General features: G+C 50.7%; 2 protein-coding genes and 2 long non-coding RNA genes across 6 annotated transcripts; 2 read left to right on the top strand and 2 right to left on the bottom strand.

Moving 5' to 3' along the window:
- Window positions 1-367: 367 nt before the first annotated feature.
- On the bottom strand, window positions 368-4,697 carry LOC115504791 (glycosylated lysosomal membrane protein). Of its 3 annotated transcripts, XM_030301975.1 has the most exons (7): window positions 4,314-4,685; window positions 3,061-4,218; window positions 2,388-2,645; window positions 1,995-2,192; window positions 1,661-1,879; window positions 988-1,241; window positions 368-863 (listed from the first exon to the last, which is right to left on the bottom strand). In XM_030301975.1, the coding sequence occupies exons 2-7, from the start codon at window positions 3,430-3,432 to the stop codon at window positions 698-700; spliced, it is 1,467 nt and encodes a 488-aa protein (XP_030157835.1). In that variant the 5' UTR covers window positions 3,433-4,218; window positions 4,314-4,685; the 3' UTR covers window positions 368-697. The 3 variants fall into 3 exon arrangements, with proteins under 3 accessions (XP_030157835.1, XP_030157834.1, XP_030157836.1); XM_030301974.1 differs by having other exon boundaries at window positions 3,061-4,685; XM_030301976.1 differs by lacking the exon at window positions 988-1,241 and having other exon boundaries at window positions 3,061-4,697.
- On the top strand, window positions 1,326-19,660 carry LOC115504800. Its single transcript, XR_004343146.1, has 3 exons — window positions 1,326-1,411; window positions 14,363-14,366; window positions 19,650-19,660. It is a non-coding gene; the product is annotated as an uncharacterized LOC115504800 (long non-coding RNA).
- CCT3 (chaperonin containing TCP1 subunit 3) lies at window positions 7,134-22,200 on the bottom strand. Its single transcript, XM_030301973.2, has 14 exons — window positions 22,050-22,200; window positions 20,201-20,262; window positions 18,874-18,924; window positions 18,724-18,786; window positions 17,846-17,942; window positions 15,046-15,163; window positions 13,323-13,509; window positions 12,298-12,447; window positions 11,191-11,323; window positions 10,942-11,023; window positions 9,688-9,868; window positions 8,190-8,435; window positions 7,772-7,903; window positions 7,134-7,464 (listed from the first exon to the last, which is right to left on the bottom strand). The coding sequence occupies exons 1-14, from the start codon at window positions 22,078-22,080 to the stop codon at window positions 7,360-7,362; spliced, it is 1,638 nt and encodes a 545-aa protein (XP_030157833.1). The 5' UTR covers window positions 22,081-22,200; the 3' UTR covers window positions 7,134-7,359.
- LOC115504801 lies at window positions 8,435-11,644 on the top strand. The gene is made up of 2 exons (XR_003965828.1): window positions 8,435-8,743; window positions 10,864-11,644. It is a non-coding gene; the product is annotated as an uncharacterized LOC115504801 (long non-coding RNA).
- Window positions 22,201-22,204: the final 4 nt, after the last annotated feature.

The raw sequence follows: 22,204 nt of genomic DNA, 5'->3' as shown, positions 1-22,204 counted from the left end.
GGCAGGGGCATGTGTGTGCCAGCACCCACGTGTGTGCTGGCTGGGGAGCAGCTGCAAGGCACAGTGGCCGACGTCGACCCCGTCTGACCATGTGTCTGACAATAAATGGCTGCCACAACTTCCCCGGCTCTTCTTTGTGGTCGCCCCCCGCTCTCAAGCGTCCCTTCCTCGTCAGACCCAAGCTGCATCAGACTCTCCCCACATGACGGAGTGAGGCTGGCGGCAGCCTGGTCCCATGCAGGGAGGGAAGCTACGTCTGGTGAGAAGGGGCCGCACTGGAGCAGTGCCTCCCACACCCCTCCCACCACCCCCCATTCCCAGGACCGGCCGCACGGCAGCCCGCGACACCCACACACCGAGAGAGGAGCCCAGGGCAGAAAATGAGTCTATTTCGTGCCCTCCAGGGCAGCCAGTCAGTCAGAAGGCCTCTCATTTAGGCCTGTGAGTCCCATTTAAGGGAAATGGGGGCAGAGGGGCAGTAAGGCATCACCAAAGGACCCTCCCTCCAGCCATCGCCCTGCCCCTGGCCCTCCCCAGAGTATGAGGGCAGCCCCATCTGGGGGTTCTCCAGAAAGGTGGAGGTGTCCCTGATGTTCTGCAGAAAAGCCAGGTGGGAGAAGGGAGCAGCTGACCCCCTGTCTGGCAGACCAGCAGGGCAAGTCCGGGGATCAACGTCCAGCCCTCCAGAGAGCGGGCCTCAGTTTATGGGCTGGTATTCTGAGCACTGCCTGTGGCCCAGCAGCAGAAACACGCCTCCAGCCAGCAGCATGAGCCCCGGGGCACCCAGGGCCACCGCCATGATGCCTAGGACTAGTGGGGACAAGGTGTCCAATGGAGGGGTGCCCACACCCAGGAGCGTCGACCTGAGGCAAGCACAAGTGAGAAACAGAGGTGAGCACATTAGACGAATATGCTGGGAGGCCAGGCTCCCCCACGTCCCCTCCCAAAGCCCCGGCTCAGCACCCCCGCCCTGCCCCAGGCCCTCACCAACTGAGGTAGTGTGCGTCCCAGTAGCCAGGGCCTGTGGAAGCCCCAAATGTCAAATTGAAGGCACAGAAGTTATTGTGGGACTCAAAGAAGGCTCTGACTATGGGTGACTGGGGGAGGTATGCCAAGGAGGGGTGAAGAGGGGAAGCTTGGCAGGGCAGGGCTGATTCCCGGCCCCTCTGCCTCTGGGAGAAAGCCACTGGTCGCCACTGCACGAAGCCGGATGGGAGGGAGCCCCACAGCAGCTGGTTCACCTGGGGAGAAAGACAAGCCACAGGCCGAGGAGGACCAGCCTGTGTCCAACCCTTCTGTTCCCCCACCCCTCCCGGCCTCCAACTGTCACTAGGTGTCCTGAGTCCCGGGTCTGCTTCAAGGACTCACAGGCTGTTGGCACAGAGCCTTAATCTCTCCTCTGTCGGAAGGGGTGTTGGGCCACGGGCACTGGGTCCTTTTCCAGCCCCAACCCTCTGCAAACCTGTACTCAGCTCCTGCCCCCAGACCCCCAGGCCCCCAGGCCCCCAGGCCCGCCTTCCATCTTCTCCACTGAAGGCAGAGATTCGTCAGCACAGTGACCATCACTTAAAGGAGCTGAACTATGTCGCTAAAAGATAAATGGTTCCATGATTCTCTGCCGCATCCCCCCACCCACCCGCCTCTCTGCTGAAGGCCTGACCTGGAAGACAGCAGGTGCATATTCATCGTCGATGGAATGTTGCTCCTGCATCAAGGGGCAGTCGGGGCCCTGGCCCAGGGTGGCTACCTCCAGCCCAAACAGGGAGCGGTTTCCCCGGGGAGAGGCCCCGACCAGGGCCACCTCTAGCTGGCAGGTGTCGGCCGAATGCAGGAGGCGCGGGGGCTGGTCTGGTCTGCCGGATCCAGAGAAGGCCTGCACCTGGGATGGGGGAGGTGGGGGAGGACGGGAAGCAGGGGGGCAGGCCTGGCTTTGAAGGGCACCCCCACCCTCATAAACCAGCCTTCTGAGGTCCTCTGCTTCCCCACACCCTTACCCTGAAGGTGAGGCTGCCATTGGCAAAAGCCCCGGTGGGGTCGTCGGTGGGGCAGCCTCGAAATGTGGCGCTCAGGGTGGCAGGATCCAATGAGTCCGTGATATTGTTCCAGGAGAACTTGGCCAGGGAATACGGGGGATACGGTTCTCCCGGAGGCTCGGCCCCCTCGGATGTGTTGGCGCCATCAAATTCAAAGAGCTGGTGGGTGGGGTGAGGTGGGGCAGGGCTTGCCTGAGTCCAGCTGTCCCCGGAACCACCCCCACCCGCGGGCCCCCACCCGCAGGCTCCCGTACCTGACTGCTTCCCGTACCCCGTCTTCAGTCCCTCCCTCGAATCCGGATGAACCCTCTGCTCCGCACACGCTCCCCCTTGGTTCTCCCCCAACCTCCTCACCCTGGTAAAGACAAGGGCAGAAGAGAACTGGATGCTGTCCTTGGGGAGCACCACCAGGCCCCCGTCAGGCTCAGGGGACAGCAGGAGGCTCCAGTTGACACTCAGGGTGCTGTGGGGGGTGTCGGTGGCCACGAGCAGCACTGCCGGAGGCCCCACGCTGCTCCACACGTAGTGCAGCGTGGAGTTGGTTCCCACCGCCCGGATGTGCAGGAGGTTCTGGGGGGCTTCCAGCCCGGGAGGGATGACCTCCAGAGACACCTAGAACACGGAGCAGTGGAGGGTCAAGGGAACAGGGTCGGGGGAGAGACACAGGGCAAAGCAGCTTGGACGTGATGGGGAAAGGCAGGAGGCGTGTTGAGGGCTGGGGGAGAGGAGGGCAGAGCCACAACTGCCCCGCCCCCAGCGGACGGATGAGGGCGCAGGGCAGGGGCAGGGGGAGAAGCAGCCCAACGCTCGCCCGGACCTGGGTCGCTCAGGGCTGAGTCAGGGCCCAGTTTCCACCGGAAGACAGGGAACCCTCACACCCGCCCTCCTCCACAGTCCTGTCCCAGGAGCCCTGGCTGAAGAACTCGTCTCCAAGCAGCCACCCCACCCCTGCGCCTCGGGTGCCCCTGATTCCAAGCTCCCTCCCAGGGTTGCGTTTCCCGAAACATCTACTGCTCTAGCCCCTCACCTGGCGGGTCTCCTCCCCCAGCAGGCCAAGCGGGGCTGCAGACGCAAGCAAACTCAGGAGGAGCATGGGGCTGGGGGCACAGCGCCCCCAGCCCCAGCGGGGCCCCTCGGAGCCGCACATGCGGCCCCAACCTCCGAGGGCGGAAGACACACCGCAGTCATGTGACTCCCAGATGCAGCTGATCTCTCTGCAGGGCGGGGCCAAGCCAGCAGCTCTTAAAGAGACCGCCTCCTTCAACCCAGATTCCGGCTTGAGCAACTCGTCCCCTGGGGCTGCGAGGCGTCCCGGCCTGCACAGGTGCACAGCCACACTCTCGGCCTCTCCTACCCGACTGGCCCCGCTCTTGCCTACAAGTGGCCAGGGTGTCTGCATTCAAGATCCGAATGGATCCCAATAAACTGACTCGGTCCTGTGAGGGAGGCAGAGGGATTTGAAGGACTTCCAGGGCGAAGACAGCAGACCCCAGATAGTTCTTTTTGTCAATTATTCATATTTATGGAGCCCCCGGGTACGCCGGTTCCTGTCCTAGAAGAGCTCACGGTTTTATTGTGGAGAAGAGAGACGTCAGTAAATAGGATGTGAGAACAGCACGTAGTATTTGCAAAGGAGTTCCTGTCTGGCTGAACAAACCCGCTTTTTGTTGTTCTTTGGTGTTTCTGCTTAAAATTATTTTGGCTAATAATAAATGCATAGGACACAAAATTCATAAGGTACCAAAAGGTATCATCTTTATTCCCCAGTGACTTGGGTCTTTCCCTCAAACAACCACTGTTACCTTTGAGTCCTTCCGAAGACATTCTATGCAGGGATGCCAGGACTCTTGATCCCGGGGTTGTGAGTTCAAGCGCCAGGCTGGGCCTAGAGCTTACTTGCCACATATATACACATGTTGCATGTATGTACATACAGGCGATACCACACATTGGCATCCAGACACCGCTCTGCAGCTTGCTTTTTCATTCTCACTTGCACATGGAGGACTGTTCTGTATCAATGCACCTGGCACTGCCTTTGTCCACTGGTCTTTCAGTGACACTGCAGGGGGACGTCCCATGGATATGTTTGACCAGAACCTCGCATATCCAACAGTTGGCTACGGCGAACATTGAAATGAATATCCCTGTATGTAGTGCATTTCATATATATTTGAACCCAAATCTGTAAGATAAAGTCAGGATTCGAGCTGCCAGGTGGAATTGACCTCTGCCTGAGACCAGAGGGCCTGTTTTCCCCCACCCTCGCTGAGTCTTTACCAGGCTTATTTGCATTTCCCGCTGAATTAGGTGGAACACCTCCTGTTCTACAGTCACTCTGGAGCTGTTGTTTGCCTATTTTTCTGTAGTCCCAATCGTCTTGACTGCCACATTCTGAAAATTCTGTAAAGAAATTCACCTTTGTATTGGTACAAATATCACACCCCCCACACTTTGTTCTCAGCACGTAAATTTTTTTGCCCTTATTTTTCCCCACTGTGATAAATTCATTTAAAAATCTGTTTTCTTCTAGTTTCACTTGCTTGTATTTAAATCTTTCAGCTGCCTCGAATTAATTTTGCAAGCAATGAAGGAGGAATCCAATTTCATTTTCCCCCAAAATGGCTACTCTAGGATGAACTCAAGTTTTCTCAAAAAACTCATTTTTGAGACAAGTAACTTGTATCTTCTGAGTCTCAACTCCGGGACCTGACAAGGGCAAGCGAAAGCAAGAGTGCCAGCTGAGTACGGAGGGCCGGAGTAGTCTGGAATCCAAGCCTCCCCACCACCCAAAGAAATGTTGCTTTATAGGAGAACAGGATTTGGTGGAGTCTAGGAGTCTGACAGTACGAAGGACCATGAGCAAAGTCGAGGAGGCAAAGCTGTGTTCACGGAACAGTTTAGTGATGGAGACTCACGCCAGGCGATACAGAACACGGTGTGGGCAGCCCGCAATCCCAATGTTGTTTCGGCCCGGGCAGCACTAAGGGCCTTTGAAAGCCAGATGGGAGAACAGACTTGCCAGATCGAACTTGCCAGAAGGGATTTCCACGGGCCCAGGACACACAGGTGCTCCCAGAGGAGAGGCTCCGACAGCAGCAGGAAAGCCCCCGTTTACCCAGCAGTCACCCACGTCCAAACTGCAACCAGAGTGGACGTCAGGGCAAATCACAAACGGGAGGGAGGAATCCTCATGGTGTGACGAGCTTCCTCTGTAACTTCTCAGGTCCTGTGAGCACTATTTCGTCAACTTCTATTCACTTATTTGAGATTAATCCATTGTCTTTCTCGAAGACAGAATGACAAGCACTGCCAGTAAAGAGGCAGGGAGGGTGCCCGGGTAGCTCAGCTGGTTGGGCGTCTGGCTCTCGATTTCAGTTCGGGTCACCATCCCAGGAATGTGGGATCGAGGCCCATGTCAGGCAGGCTCTGATTCTCTCTCTCCCCCACTCTACCCTTTTAGAGGCACTTGGGCTGTCCCTCTAAAATAAAAAAATTTTAAACAAAAACTTCAAAAAAAAAAAAAAAATAAGAAAGAGGCAGGGATTTCAGGAAAAAACAGGCTTATCTCAGATCCCCTCAGAGCCAACGACCTCCTAGTGGGCTGAGCAGGAAGCCAGACCCGGGTGTGAACAGACAAGAGGCCTCCAGAGCCCCATCGCGCCTCCTATGCGGGGAGCACGGCCGGCTGAGGACACGGCTCTGGAGCCAGACTCCCCACGCAGCAATTCCGTCTTCCACTCACCAGCTTTCTGTCAGGCAGATTCTCCATTGTAAAACGGGGGATGTTGCCAGTCTTAGTCTTGGGAGGATTAGCCGATATGTGCAAACTGGCTAGAACGTTTATCACACGGGAGGGACTATGTGCCATTATTCTACCTAGTATTCAACCTAACGTGACTAAGTCCTGAGATCAGGGAGGAGATAAAGGCTGAGTGTATGAATCATAAGGACAAAGGGGACGTGGAAGGCCCAGTAGCCAAGAGGAAGGGCAGCGAAGAAACCAAAGGCTAGCCCCACCTAGCCTCCAGCATCCCACGGCCACCACTTTTTTCCCTGGATAAAAACAAAGCACGGGGGCGCCTGGGTGGCGCAGTCGGTTAAGCGTCCGACTTCAGCCAGGTCACGATCTCGCGGTCCGTGAGTTCGAGCCCCGCGTCGGGCTCTGGGCTGATGGCTCGGAGCCTGGAGCCTGTTTCCGATGCTGTGTCTCCCTCTCTCTCTGCCCCTCCCCCGTTCATGCTCTGTCTCTCTCTGTCCCAAAAATAAATAAACGTTGAAAAAAAAAAAAAAAAATTAAAAAAAAAAAAAAAAAAAAAAAAACAAAGCACGAAGTGAGACGAAACCCTCTGTTTCTGCCGGCAGGGGAAGCGGAGGCCCTCCTGTGACACAAGGAGAACAGAGAACAGACTGCTGCCAGAAAGAACAGCGGCAGAGGAGAATTCCAGGTAAGATAGGAGGGATTCTGAAAAGTTATAGGACACGATAGAAAAAACGCATGTTGTTTTTTAGGACAAGTGCCTGAGCCCTGGCACGTACTGGGTGTTGCTCTACACACAGCCACACGTGGGAACACCCACAGTCTGGACAGGTTCCTCCTGTTCTTGGGGTGGTGAACACAAAGCGGTGCTTCTTCAAGCTTTAACGTATGACCCTCTGGGGCGCCTGGGGGGCTCAGTCATTAAGCGTCCGGCTTCAGCTCAGGTCATGATCTCAGGGTTTGTGAGTCTGAGCCCCGCGTCAGGCTCTGTGCCGACAGCTTGGAGCCTGGAGCCTGGTTCCGATTCCGTGTCTCCCTCGCTCTCTGCCCCTCCCCCGCTCATGCTCTCTCGACAGTAAATAAACATTAAAAAATTTAAAATAAAGTACAATCCCTTGAACTCCCAGAGTCTTCCCAACCAGCATCTCTGAGAAGGTCTGAAAAATACCTTCAAGGAGGCACTTACCTCATTCCCATCCCTCCCCTCCCCTCCCTCCCTCCCTCCCTCCCTCCCTCCCTCCCTCCCTCCCTCCCTCCCTCCCCAGGACAGTCTTCTGCCTCCTCCCTCTTTGCCAGGAGGCAGAGATATGACCCAGGTTGAAAAACACATAACAATCATCTCAAATGACTTAGATTTAATCATCGGAAGCAAACTAAGTGGAAAGCTTACAATAGAGAGGAATTACGTGTCAGCGCCTTTTGCAAACCGAGCTGGGACAGAAAGGGGCCGGGGCCGCCCCTCAACCTGATCCCTCCAAACAAAGACATCCAGTGTCCCTGGCAGTCTGGCTCAGGGAAGAGGGAGCCTCTGCTGGCTCTGTGCGTTGAGGCCGCCTTGCCCACCACTCACTCCTGGCCGCCATCGGGGGCCCCGCCCTGCCGGCTCTGGTCGTCACCCTTCTTCTTGTGCCCGGAGACGATGTCATCAATCCGCAGTAGCAGAACTGCCGTCTAGGAGAAACACCACAGTGTCACAGAGGTCAGCAGAGAGCGGAGGGACACTTGTTTTCTTCTAAAGGCAACACTTAGCTCCTCCTACGTAATTAGCATTTTATCTGAAATCCACCTTTCCAGAGGGGATGCAGCTTATGCTAGGTCACCTTGCTTTCCGCATGGGCGAAGCAGGGGGCGAATTCCTTGATCTCTGGAGAATACTCTGCCTTCCATACTATACCCCTCCCTTCCAGACTGCACCAAGCACCCTGGCTTCTGCTTCTCTGCAAAGAAACGGCGCAGTCTAGGTCTCAGGGCGCCTCACCTCCACTGCCGTCTTGTAGGTCTGCAGCTTGACAGCCAGGGGCTCCCAGATGCCCAGCTCCCTCATGTCCACCAGAGTGCCGGTCTCCCCGTTCACACCCCAGGTCTCACAGCCCTCCTGGGTGTGCTTGGCCTGTGGTTGGAAGGAGCATCACCAGTTAAAGGGGAAACACCAGGAACAAGCGAGCTGGCAGGGAACATTACGTAACGAAACAAAACGAAACCAACCGAACACTAAACCCAAAAGACTGAAAAGACAAACGGAAATGGCAATGACGGCAAATGAGTCCAACGCCGAGAGAGGACACTTTAAGGGAATGAGCCTGAGGTCAGGAGAAGCCGGTGGACAGATGTGAACCAGCCTCTCGGGCCAGGCAGGTGCCCCTACCCCGTCAGGAGAAAGCAGGGGAGGGACTCACCCGAAGGGAGGTAAGCAGACGAATGGTGCTGGCCCCACAGTTCTGGATGAGGGTACGAGGAATGACCTCTAGGGCCTGGGCCACAGCCCTGTACGGCCACTGCTCCACACCGGTCATGGCCTTGGACTTTTCTGTCAAAGCCTGGGCCACGGCCATCTCAGAGGCCCCGCCCCCGGGGACCAGCTGGGGATCCAGGAGGACGTTGCGGCACACCTGCATGGCGTCCTGGAGGTTGCGCTCCACTTCCTGCGGAGAGCGAACACACAGCATGTAGAAAGCGCGAGGACTCAGGAATGCGTCGGAGGCACTGGAGGGCTTCCCACTAACAGGCAGGGCAGATAAGAAAGTTCCTCGGAACCCCTGCTGGGCAGGGCAGCCGCAGCTGGTTTGGAAAAACGCATGAATGACAACTGCAAGGGAGCCATGAAGTGGGCGTGTCTCGGCAATGTTGGGCCACGCCCACTACACGCGCCAGCGGCCGCCCCCGTTCTGCCACCCTAGCTGTGTCCCTGGGAGGCTGTGTGGTGGTGCGGTTACTAGCCATGTACCTTCGGGTAAGTTACTTAACCTGAGGAACAAAAGCGAGAATTGTCATTTTAACTTAAAAATTAAGGAGGAGCGCCCGGGTGGTTCAGTCAGTGAAGCGTCCGACTTCGGCTTAGGTCATTATTTCCCAGTTCCTGAGTTCGAGCCCTGCATCGGGCTCTGTGCTGACAGCTCGGAGCCTGGAGCTTGCTTCCAATTCAGTGTCTCCCTCTCTCTGCCCCTCCCCCACCCCCATGCTCTGTCTCTCTCTCTCAAAAATAAATAAGCATTAAAAAAATCTTTTACAGGGTGGGCGCCTGGGTGGCTCAGTCGGTCAAGCATCTGACTTCGGCTCGGGTCATGATCTTGCAGTTTGTGAGTTCAAGCCCCGCGTCAGGCTCTGTGCTGACAGCTCGGGGACTGAAGCCTTCTTCGGATTCTGAGTCTCCCTCTCTCTCTGCCCCTCCTCTGCTCATGCTCTTTGTCTCTCTCTCTCTCAAAAATAAATAAACAAAAAAAACCCCTGAAAAACAATCTTTTATAAACAAGGAAGCAGTGGTTGCTGGGGGCTGGAGAAATGATGAGTCATTGTTGAATGGATGTAATGTCGCAGTTTTGCAAGACGACAAAGTTCTGAAGATCTATTGCCCAAGAATGTGAATGTATACTGAACTATACACCTAAAAATGGTTAAGATAATTTTTATCACTCTTTACAGACTTTTAATTTAATTAACTAATTTTACAAATGATCTGTACACCCAAAGTGGGGCTTGAACTCATGAACCCAAGGTCAAGAGTCACACACTCTACCGACTAAGCCAGCCAGGTGCCCCCAAAATTGCTTTAATTTTAAAAGAAGTTAAAGTTTTGGCCACGTGTCAAAAACTAAATAGCTATGAAAGGGTAACAGGAAAATTTCAGGCCTTCTAGGAATCTCTCAAGAAACGGAATGACCTCGAAGGCGGACTCACCGAGAGAATCTCTTTGCTGGCCCCACGGAGGAGAATAGTACAGGCCTTGGGGTCTTTGCACTCAGTGATGAATGTAAAATACTCATCTCCAATTTTCTTGATTTCCAACACGCCTGCTCCTGTCCCAACATCTTCTTCTCTCAGCTCCTCTGGCCGGCTGACTATCCGGGCCCCGCAGGCTCTAGTGATTAGATGGGAAGGGGAGGGGATTTCAGGTACTTTTACTCATCTTCCTAGTCCCTAGGGTCTGTGGCTGGGGAGAGGGCCAAACGCGGATTGCTGGAAACGCTGCTACATAACTAGAGAGGTCTTGGCTGCCTAGCAAGTTGGTTTTCGAACGTATGTAGGCAAAGTTTCCTTAAACTAACGAGGCTTTACAAATAAAAGCGTATGTACCTAAGACAACTGTTATAACCAGACACAGTTTAATTTAAGCATATTTTGTGATAATAAAATTTAGACAAGTGAGTTCTCAGTATACCTAACATGTACCCACTCCTGGGCACGTCGTCAACTATGTGTGCCCAGAGCCATTTCAGAGTTAGCAGAAGTATAAAACTTGATTTGGATTGGGTAGGTGATATTGGGGTAGACCTCTCTCTTTAAAATATAAATTAAGGGGCGCCTGGGTGGCGCAGTCGGTTAAGCGTCCGACTTCAGCCAGGTCACGATCTCGCAGTCTGTGAGTTCGAGCCCCGCGTCGGGCTCTGGGCTGATGGCTCAGAGCCTGGAGCCTGTTTCCGATTCTGTGTCTCCCTCTCTCTCTGCCCCTCCCCCGTTCATGCTCTGTCTCTCTCTGTCCCAAAAATAAATAAACGTTGAAAAAAATATATATATATATAAATTAAGAATGAATGATATGTGAGCACAGACACCAGTGCAAAAGTAGGAACCACAATCTTAAGTTGCATTAACAGCAGCTGAAGATCCCCTCAAGGAAACTGATGTTTCTGCTGTATTCTGAGCTAGTTTAGACAGACAGTCACAGACCCCAAGGTAGAGACCACAGGTGTCTAAGCATAAGCTGTTCCCTACTGGTTAGCAGCAGTATAAAAAAGATTCCTGCAGTAGATAATTGCCAGACTAGAGAATTTCTCAGGGACCACACAGTAAAACCCAGGTTGGTTCCATCTGTAACTGACACGGCTGACCGTATCCGGCGCTAAACTTTCTCAGAGACAGCAACGACATCATAAAGCTACACAAGGCGAACCCACGGGAAGGAAGAATCTTATTTTTACGTGGCCTACTCACCTAGCAATGCGATTGTTGTCTGTCTTCCGGACCCTGCGGATTGCCGTGACGTTGGCCCGCATGAGGTAGTGCTGAGCTAAATCTGTAAACCCAAGAGCAGAGGGGTCAAGAGGGAGGCCAGAACTCCTGGGCTCCGACCTGGCTGCATCCTCGATGCACACTAACTACCACGTTCACCCTGCCGTCTCTGCCAACCTGTCCACCCTCTTCTACCTCAATAAGAGGTTGGAAAGACGAACAGAGTCCTACCCGAGATGCCCTTTTCTGTGATGACCACATCGGGCTTCAGGTGGATGATGTCCTCACACAGCTGCTGGATGTACTCTTCTTCCATTTGGAGGATCCGGGTGAAGTCTTCCTCTCGTGTGATCTCAATGTCCGTCTGCGTGGTGAAGAAAAGTCACAGACTTAAAATCTCAGACGTGCCCAGTATCAGGCCCCTCTACCGAGTCCCTCATGCACCCCAGAAGTGAGTCAGAGTCCTGCTGAAGCCAGGAGCCCACGCCTCTGTAAGCTAGTTTAACTCAAGAACTCCAGCTGAACTCCTTCACTGAAGTACTCCTCAACTAGGATTCAAAGTCAAAGGCCATCAGTGGAGATTTTGGCCTAAGGTCTCTGACCACTCAGTACGACATTACATCTACCCTGCATGGTAACTCTGGGTCTTAATTCTTCCCACCAATAAACTAAATCTTCTTCCCAATTCTCGTGTTAACAAGCTCCAATCACTTTTATCCTATCCGAGGAGGATACAGCCTTGTGACCCTCCTGCCCTCCGGAAATTCTTCTTTAGCGTTTCCCAGCTACATTAATTCCCACTCTGTATTCCACTCAGGCACTGGGAAAGGTGGTGTGGTAGTGTGGAAATGAAGCCAACAGAGCTGGGTTCAAATACTGACTTGGTCGATACCAGTTGTATTCCCCAAACAATTACCCAAACTTCTCTGAGCTTTAGATCCCTCATCTGTAAAACTGGGGTCAATATTAACTATGTCCAAGAGTTCTTATAAAAGGGGCGCCTGGATGGCTCAATGGGCTAAGCATCTGACTCTTGGTTTCAGCTCAGGTCATATCTCAGGGTTGTGAGACGGAGCCCTGTCAGGCTCTGTGCTGGGAATGGAACCTGCTTAAGATTCTCTTTCTGTCCCTCTGCTCCTCCCCCTGCTCACACGGACACACTCTCATTCTCTCAAAACCAACAACAACAAAAAAAAGTTCTTGTAAAATCAGAGATCACGCATAAAGGTCAGGAACTGACAGAGTCTACAACGTAACAGACGTATCTTTTATTTCCCTTATCCCTATCAGCAGTCAGATTCTTACACCGACTTTAAGGAAAAAGACCAGGAACCTTACCTGGCTTTCTCCTTTCTTGTATTCCAGAGAGGAATCCAGCAGCACAATGCGAGGGTTCTTGATATAACGCCGCATTCGTGGATGGGTCACGTCTTTGTTAATCATGACTCCCCGTAAGACACACGAGTCTTCAATGATGCCTCCAGGTATCTGAGCAAAAAAGATCCACTTCCATCCATGACTAGGAGGAGACAATTTCTCAACTCCCTTCCCAGACATTTATCTTCTCCAAATGACCACTATTCTAGGTTTCCAACATCGCTTTCTTCCTTGAACCTCAAGAACAAATATGGTTGCAATCACATTTTTTCCCCTCTAGGAAGCATACCAATCTCGGACCATGACAGCCACTCTCAAGATCAGCTGAGACTCAAAAGAAATCCAGTGACTGACGAAGATTTAAAGGGCTTCAGGTCTCTCCTACTTCCTGAAGGAGATTCCCACAGAATTTCCAGGCTTGGGGCTCCATCTACAGGCCACGCTATTAATGCTACTTTTGGACCTTAAAGGAGTAGAGAAGGCTTTCTGAAGCTTAGACAGTGCAGAGCCTTTGTGTCCCATCCCCACCAAGTGTCGGACATATGTAAAGGCACAAACAAGGAGACACCACTAAGCGCTTCTCTAGTCCCTGGAAACCTCGTTCAGAACAGCACTGAAGGGAACAGAACCATTTTGGGAATACCTCCCTGGGACTCTCAAGTTTCTGTTTTCAAGGCAGCAAATAAGTGTTGTTCTAACTACAATGACATCTTGTGCCGATTTAAACACATTTCCTCCACAAGTGGGAAGGCTCCTACTAGGGAATAACTTGTCTTCTAAATACACATCGAAGGGCGCCTGGGAGGCTCAGTTACGCCTCCAACTTTGGCTCGGGTCACGACCTCACGGTCTGTTGAGTCTGAGCCCCACAACGTCCCTCTGCTTGTCAGCACAGGGCCTGCTCAGATCCTGTCTCGCCCTCTCTCTGTCCCTCCCCTACTCGCTCTAAAATAACATTAAAAAAAACACACATCGAAAGAGTTTACCTTTTCTACCCTTGCGTATTTCTTGATGTCTATCTCCTTGCGACCGTTCTCCTCAAACTGCACAGTTTTGACAGCATCTAAGGCAATGTTGCAAGCCAGAGAGGACCATCGACTGATTGCTTTGGTAGTAATAGAACTGTTGATGATGTTCAGCATCATATCTCGGTTATTGGTGTCAACAGGGGTACTGGAGAAAAGAAAACGGGTGCTATGCTCAGCAGAGACCCTGGATATTTAAGGAAGTGCCCGATCTACAGCTCGGGGACCATAGTGGGCCTCGAGTCGGAACCGTCCATCCCTCTGCCTTTCAGCAAGATCGGAACTAACCCGTCCCTGGAAGCTGTCTCAAATCCCTGTGTCATGGGTTCCCACGGCTGACCACCCTGCAGAGTTTACAGAAAATAATTTGTTCTTTACCTTCTGCTTCAACCAAATATACTCACCTTGTCTGACTTGGCTCAAGACACATTTGGTCTTTGAAGCCTTATCCCACAACCAGCAAATTCTGAGAGCTCATCTGACACCGTCGGTCGTTACTATCCACCTGAACATCTGCATCCTATTCTATCCAGCATCTTACTTCATGCTGTGCCATAGTGCCGTGTTCGTGTGTTTAGTTTTCCCTCACCAGATCGTAAATTTGTACAGAAGTCTACTTAGGACCCTAAAATGAAGCTGTAGGAGGCCTTGGATGCCATCCTGCCCAAATTTTCACACGCTGCAATCGTTGCACAGTTGCACTGTGGGTTTTAGAGGAGAAGCAAGCGCTCCCCAAGTATTATCTAAGGGATTCAGACCATTACTGCTTGATGAGAAGGAAAACTTTTCTAGCAATTCAGCTCCACAAACTCAATACACCCTTTGGTCATCTCTACATTCTTACACAGCTCCTTTCGTAAAAACAATTCAAGGCAAACACGGCATTCCCTCGGACTGCCACACACGTTGCCGTACGCTGCTTTTTCATCCTCACGACAGGCAGTACGGCACAAAGCTCACCGAATTACTTGATCCCTACGTACCCAACGACCCAGCCACAGGAGAGTCGATCACAGCTTTTCCTCTTTAAACACAAATTTTTCGTGGAAGGCATTTTGCATTCTGCACGGTCACGACCTAACATCTTCTGACATTAGAAGGCCTGCGTTTCTATACCGCATTCGTGACCCTGTCAGCGCTCTGCACGGACAGCAAGTGCCTGGATTCCCACACGGGGTTCTAACAGCATTTCCTGTCCCGCTCCTTGTGACCTGAATGGAAAACTGCTGGCTGCCACCAGGGCAGCACTTGATCAGGTCGGACTGCGATCTCTAGTTATGGTATTAGTTATAATCATACTTGATGGTGGGACATTTTTACATTCGGTCCTGAATAATTACACTCGTCTAACTCTTCAGTTTATTCCCCACACCAGCAGCTACAATTCTGGAAGGGTAGGTTTTGCTACACATTTTCCGTGGCATTGCCTAACGTGGAAAGAAGCAAACGGCGTGGAGCCACAAGATACCCTGAAGCACTGAACTAGCTCCTTCTGTCTGCCCTGTATCCTTTGTCATTTTCTAGAACATTTACTTCCCTTATCCCCTCTTCGTTTTGCTCTCCTCTGTGTCTCCCTCACAAACCAACCACCGTGGGGCGTGCCTGGCCTGCCTTCGTCACCTCAGAAGAGATGGCTCTTCCAGGCCTCCCACGTCTGATGGTCCGCTGCTGGTGTCCTCAGTACCTGATTTTCTTGAGGGTGCTGATCATGTCGTCCAGGGCCTTGCGGTAAGCGCTGATCACCACCGTCGGGTGCATCTGCTGCTCCAGGAAGTGCTCGGCCACAGACAGCATCTCCCCCGCTGAAAAAGACACAGATGCCGTGAGGTTACTTACAAATACCTAGACTTCAAGGCAACTTCGTCAAGCTTCTAAAAATACCGTTTTTCCTAAACAGACTCTCCCAAAAGCCATGCCACTTGGCTGTTGATAACCACGCCGAGCTTTACGCTTTCTGCGAGGCGATTCATAAAGAAAAGTACCCTTGCCAGACACATTTCAAATGATCGAAGATTGAAGCTGTTTTATTCTCTTGATCTAATATTTGTCACCAGTTTTCTAAACAAAAGGAAACACTTGTGTTTCAAAGTCTCTAAACAAGGAAAAATGTACAAAGGAAAACAGACTTGTTTACCATCATCCAAACACCTAGGATACAGTCCAACTGCTAGTACTAAAAACACAGGTTTCCTCATACCTGGAAACACAGCCATAAGACTGTACAAAATTTATCCTCTGGATGAGAGATTATTTGTGGAATGTCCCCCTACTTAAAAATTTGTCTTTCTGGGCCCCCTGGGTGGCTCAGTCGGTTAAGCGTCCGACTTCAGCTCAGGTCACGATCTCGCGGTCCCTGAGTTCGAACCCCGCGTCGGGCTCTGTGCTGATGGCTCAGAGCCTGGAGCCTGCTTCCGATTCTGTGTCTCCCTCGCTCTCTGCCCCTTCCCCGTTCGTGCTCTGTCTCTCTCTGTCTCAAAAATAAACGTTTAAAAAAAAAAAATTAAAAAAAAAAATTTCTTTCCTTTTTCGTACACACACAAATTAACACATACCTAACCTGCCTAATCTCACCAGGAGATTCAACTAAGATTATTAGCTAGAAAATCTGGCCTGATATCTAGTGCTCCTCAACAACCCAAAGAATCCCAGAATCCCACCACGTCTGTCCTCTCCCTTTCATCCTCCAAGTTTTTCTTCAGAGCACAGAACCAGCCACATGTACTTTTCAATCCTCAAAAGAATTGGGTCTGAAGCGCTTAGCTGGTGATGACTCAAGTCCATCTCCATCAACACATTCCAAAACTAATTCAAAGTGTCACTTTTTAAAAAGTTCCTATAATAATTTTGTTGTATGGACTCCATCTTTAGGCATGTGGGCCAACAGTATAAACTGGCACCCCTTAACATAGCTCTCATTTCCTGACAATGTGTTGCTGCAATCAGATTTTACACAACAAATGCCTGTATTATAAAATTTCTTGAAATTTGTTTGGGGAGAGAGAGAGAAAGGGGGAGAGAGGGAGAAAAGAGAATCCCAAGCTGTCAGCACAGAGCCCAACTGGGAGCCCATGCCCAAATGCATGAACCTTGAGACCATGATCTGAGCCACAATCAAGAGTTGGATGCTTGAACTGACAGCCACCCAGGGAGCCCTGAAAACGCCTCTATCAGAAACTTCTACCATCAATGTAAAGTGTTCACGGCAAATAAAGGCAGCATATCAAGTTTTCAGAAGTGATCTTTTACAATCCTATAGAAAGTTGAAGATTGACCACTACCAACTTGTATGGTCAAGACGTGTTGTCAAAGTTCTGCATCTGTCAACCTAACCACTGGCTACAATGTTACCCGCAAGCTGCAAATCAGCACTCACTTGGGGCACTTTCCTGGTCACTCACACACAGGTGCACAGGTGAAAAATTTTTGTCACCTGACTCATTAATTTTCAGATTGAGGTCAACCAAGGCAACGCTATGCCTTGTTTTAGCTCTCATACTTTATGTGGTATATTTAATTTCACATTTTTACACATTTTGTTGGCGACTTCACTGTTTAAAATGACCCCTAGGTATGGCACTGAAGTATAGCCTAGTTTTCCTAAGCGCAGAAAGGCTGTCACCAGTTTTCTAAACACATTAGACAAGCTCCATTCTGGCCGGAGTTAATAATGCTATTTGCTGTGAATTCAACGGTAAGGAATCAGCAACACGTACCACATAAGGTGTCTTTAAAACAAACAGAAAGGAGGCACCTGGACAGCTCAGCTGATTGTGCATGCAAGTGCTGATCTCGGGGTCGTGAATTCCAGCCCCATGCTGGGGGTGGAGATTACTTGAAAAATAAACGAATAAAACAGGGGCTCCTGGGCGGCTCAGTCAGTTAAGCATCTGACTTTGGCTCAAGTCACGATCTCATGGCTTGTGGGTTTGAGTCCCACATGGGGCTCTGTGCTGATAGCTCAGAGCCCGGAGCCTGTTTCGGATTCTGTGTCTCCCTCTCTCTGCCCCTCCACTGCTTGTGCTGTCTCCCTCTCCGAAAAGTAAATAACTAACGTTAAAAAATATATATATTAAAAAAAGACAAATGAATAACACAAAAAACCTCATATAACAAGATTTATTTATTTATCAATTGAAGAGTATCTGAACAGAGGCTCACAGCAGCCTAACCTGTGTTTCCCCCAGGAGTAATGGCATTTGCTAATTCAGTGTCTGTGGTGACTTTATAGAATACAACCTACCGTGAACGACAAGAACCTGCTCTGTATCTTGTTCAAGCAGATATTTACAGTTCATCCTATACTATGATGAATGTTTTACACTCAACTGGAGAAAACACATAGAAAATTAGCAACAAATTATTTAAATATTTATAACCAGTGGATTGGTACCAGTTTCCTTAAAATAGGACACAAATACTATTCTGGGCAAAAATCTTCATGTTTCACTCCAACTTTCCTTACGAACCTTCTGTTCTCCTCTTACCAAGAATAATCACTGATGTGGTCCCATCTCCAACCTCTTCATCCTGTGTCCGGCTGATTTCAATCATGGATTTGGCTGCTGGATGCTGGACTTGAATCTTAAAATAAAAATGTAGGTTACCACTGAATCAACACGACTCTTAACCCAGACCTCTTAACCAAGACCTCTTAACCCACTGTGCTTGGTCCTCTCGGGCTTCTTACTCCCATACCTCCTCCCTTATCCTTTATCTACTACAGCTTGAAAGATTAAAAGTGGCCCCCAAAATATCTAAGTAAATCCTCTTCCCAAGTCCCTTTCTTTTTGGGGAAAAACGCATTTGCCAGCTTGGCTATTAAAGTTTCTTGAAGACACGGAGTGGTATTCTTTCAGCTTATTTACCGGGAGCACCACTGTTGTGGCTGGATTGTTTTCCAAAAGGATGTGTTGGTCCTACCCTCCGAAACTGTGAACGTAAATGTTTTTGAAACTGGGTCTTTGCAAATATAATCAAGTTAAGATTAGATCATACAGGATATGAAAATAGGTCCTATATCCGACCACCAGTGTCCTTATAACAAGAGACACAGAGGACAATGGCATGTAACAACCGAGGAGACAAGAGTCTAGCGAGCCAAGGAATGTCAGGGGTTGTGGTCAACCACCAGATGCCAGGAGCAGCAAAGATTCTTCCCAAGAGCCTTCAGAAGGAGTAGGGCCCCGATGACAAGTTGATTTTGGACTTCTAGTCTCCAGTTTACGAGAGAACAAATTTCTGTTCTTTACGGACACCCGCTTTGTGGTAACTTGTTATACCAGCCCCAAGAAACTAATCATCGTGTATATATGACTTATGGGCCCCTTATAAAATTATCAGAAAGCAAAACGAAAAGTCAAACCTCTCGAAGGATGGCATTGCCATCATTGGTCATCACAATGCCTCCCATTGGGTCCAAAAGCATCTAGGAGAAAAGCAAAAGTTTTACCTAAGTGTTCCAGATTACGGAAAAGGAAAATCTGTAGTCACAAAGTTTCAATGAGAGGCCTACCTTCATCATGGATTTGGGTCCCAGACATGTTCGGATGATATCTGCAATGGTCTGTCGAAAGGAAAACATAAAACATGCAACCACCAATCAGGAGACGGTGCAAACACATGTGTGAGAAGGGACACGAGGAACCTGCAGAGCCAGTGTTTAACCCTCTAAAGCCAGGCTGATAACCACATTAGACACAGGGCACCGTGTGGCTCCATTCTGCTGTCTCTCCCCTTAAGGAATGACTTCAGCGTGGTGTATACAGAAATAATTTTTTCCAGGAAAAGAGGGGGACGTGCCTTCCAGAGTTTCAGTTTCTCAGGAGCTCAGGTAACTGGAAGTCTACCCGTGAGTACTTCTTTCCACGATGTTGGCCTCCACGCCACTGACTCAGGTCTAGGGTTGTTGCGTTCCTTCATCCCAAGATATTTACTGACTACCTAACCAGGCTCTACAGGGGGCACTAGGAATACAAATGGGAACACGGTCCTTCCCCTCAAGTAACTCAGTCTAGCATGCGAGACAAACACAAAAAGACTCTAAAACTTATACACGGTAACAGAATTATGCACAAGTGAATATGGGAAGACTGTTAGGTCTGCCTCATTGAGGAAGGGCTTCCTTCCACCTACCACCATCAGAGACATGTACTGAAAGAAAGGGAAGTCAACATTTCCTCTGCCTATTTGCGAATAGATACAGAAATCCTAAGGAAGGCAGCTAGAGACAAAATAATACTCTAAACTACTTAAAAGATAAGCTACTTTAGGGGTGCCTGGTTGGCTCAGTCAGAAGAGCATGAGACTCTTGATCTCGGGGTCATGAGTTTGAGCCCCACATTGGGTGTGGAGATTTTTTTTCTTTAAATTTGTAACATTTAAAAAAAAATTTTTTTTTAACGTTTATTTATTTTTGAGGCACAGAGAGACAGAGCATGAATGGGGGAGGAGCAGAGAGAGAGAGAGGGAGACACAGAATCGGAACCAGGCTCCAGGCTCCGGGCCATCAGCCCAGAGCCCGACGAGGGGCTCGAACTCACGGAATGTGAGATCGTGACCTGAGCTGAAGTCAGACGCTTAACCGACTGAGCCACCCAGGCGCCCCTAAATTTGTAACATTTATTTATTTTTGAGAGACAGCGTGAGCAGCAGAGGGGCAGAGAAAGAGGGAGACACAGAATCTGAAGCAGGTTCCAGGCTCTGAGCTGTTAGCACAGAGCCTGACTCGGGGCGTGAACTCACGAACCGCAAGATCATGGCCTGAGCTGAAGTTGTCCGCTTAACCAACTAAGCCACCCAGGCGCCCCTGGGTGTAGAGATTTTAAATAAAGATATCCTACCTTGGCGGCATTGATGTTTCCAGATTGAACTTTTCTTCCAGATTCACGCTTTGTGTTCTGGCCTAGAATAGAGAAAATAAAATGCAATAGACCAGGAGTGGCCGGTCGTATAGATACTATTTATCCCCTGACCTTTGAAAGTAAACCACACACACACACACACACACACACACCTCACAGAGGTAACATACCTTCAAACCTCATCAAATTGTACACTCCAAATATGTGTAGCTTATTATATACCAATATGCCTTAAAAAACTGTTAACACAAAAAAGTACATGTACTTACAGCTATTTCTTTACGTCAACTTGATACACATACGACCCATGACAATCCCTGGTCATCACTTTCCCACTAATCAAACATTCACCTATTTACAGCAAGGACCCATAACCTGAGATCCATGAATGGGCCTCGGTGGAATGGTGAACTCGCAGAGATTATACGAGAAAATGGGAGATACTGCAGTTCTGTCTGGAAAGAGGATCTACAGATGCTCAGAGGGCTGGTGACCCTCAAAAAAAAAATATCCCAGGAGGGAGTCTGGGCTCCTATTTTCCTACTCGGACAGGGGGAATCACAGGAGGCAGTCCCAGCGGAATTACTGCCAGCGCCCCCACAGCGTGCCGTGCAGTGAGAATATCCTCTCGGAGGGTCTCCGTTCTCCAGATACGGTCACTCCATGCTTGGACATCATAACAATGCTCGGTCAGAGCCGACCACGTATTTTAACACGCGGCCTAATGGGTTACATCCAACCAGTGCCAGGGATTAATGCAGACCTAAAAAGGGTTTCACAGTGCACAACTCACCCCTGGGGGCCTCTCGGTGAGACCAGCCAGTGGCTATAACCAAACCGACACGATGCTTATTCCGCTCCTCTCTCTGAATCACACACTCCGTACAATTTAAATCGGCAAAGTTTTCAATGCAGTCCCACCAAGTCTACACTCACAACCCTCGGAATTTAGATTCCTGTGTGGGGCAGTGGTAACTCAAATCCTGCACCCGCTGTTCTGACAGACTCATCAGAAGGAACGGCGCCTTTTCTCCCTTAAGTGCATCTTTTTTTTTTTTTTTTTTTTTTTTTTTTTGGTAATAGTTATTTCCCAGGTATGAAGAAAATGGATCAAATCGCTTTTCACTGCATTTCGTATACAGAAAATGGTAAGGGAGGGAGAAAGGCGCCCAGGGCGGGCTCGCACATGGGGTCCAGAAGTTAAAACGGAAACAAGCCAGGGGAGGACAAGGGAGGTGGTACTCCTTAGCCAGAAACCAGGGGCAACTCCGTGGGAAAGACCACCACGCGGGGGACACGGAGGGGCTCGCTGCATCTAAGCCAGGCCAGCGAGGGAACGGGGCTGCTTCACCAACCGGGGTCGCTCAAGGGAAATCCTGGAGGGCTGCTTCTGAAAAGCGACCAAGGACCCCACTGGCTGTCCGCCAGGCCCCCGTCTCAGCAGCTTACCTACTTGGGCCACTGAACCCTCCCAATCCTCCGGGGAACACTGTCAACCCCGGTACTAAAGACTGAAGCGCCACGATCCACCCCGTCGGCCGAGGACACACCGCTCCGCGACCGGCCAAACGGAAAAACTGCTCCTCCGCACCCTGAAGCCACGCGAGGAGGGGGCGGGGCGGCGCCGCGTCCCCGCACACCAGGGGCTCGGCGGGGGCAAGGGAAGGGCTCAGGCGCACGGAGAAAAGAGGCAGAAGGGCCTTTCGAAAGGGACGAGGACTGGAAGCCTCCGCGGCCGACCAGGACGGGGCTGGGCTGGGGCAACACGGCCAAGTGTGGAGGGAAGGGGCGAAAAGGGGGCCCCTGCCTCGGCTTCCCCCCAACTCACTGAGCACGAGCACCGGACGATGGCCCATCATGGCGGCGCGATGCGGAGCCGGATACCCACAGCTGCGGGAACCGGCAGAACCTTCTGGAGAGAGAGAACCAGAGAGAAGCCCAGCGAACGCTGCCTCCTCAGGGCTTACACCTCAACCCGCTACC

The sequence above is a fragment of the Lynx canadensis genome, chromosome F1 (genome assembly GCF_007474595.2).
Source record: "Lynx canadensis isolate LIC74 chromosome F1, mLynCan4.pri.v2, whole genome shotgun sequence".
NCBI classification, from domain to species: domain Eukaryota; kingdom Metazoa; phylum Chordata; class Mammalia; order Carnivora; family Felidae; genus Lynx; species Lynx canadensis.
Note: the sequence above shows the minus strand (reverse complement) of the source record. Positions and strands in the feature narration are given on the sequence as shown.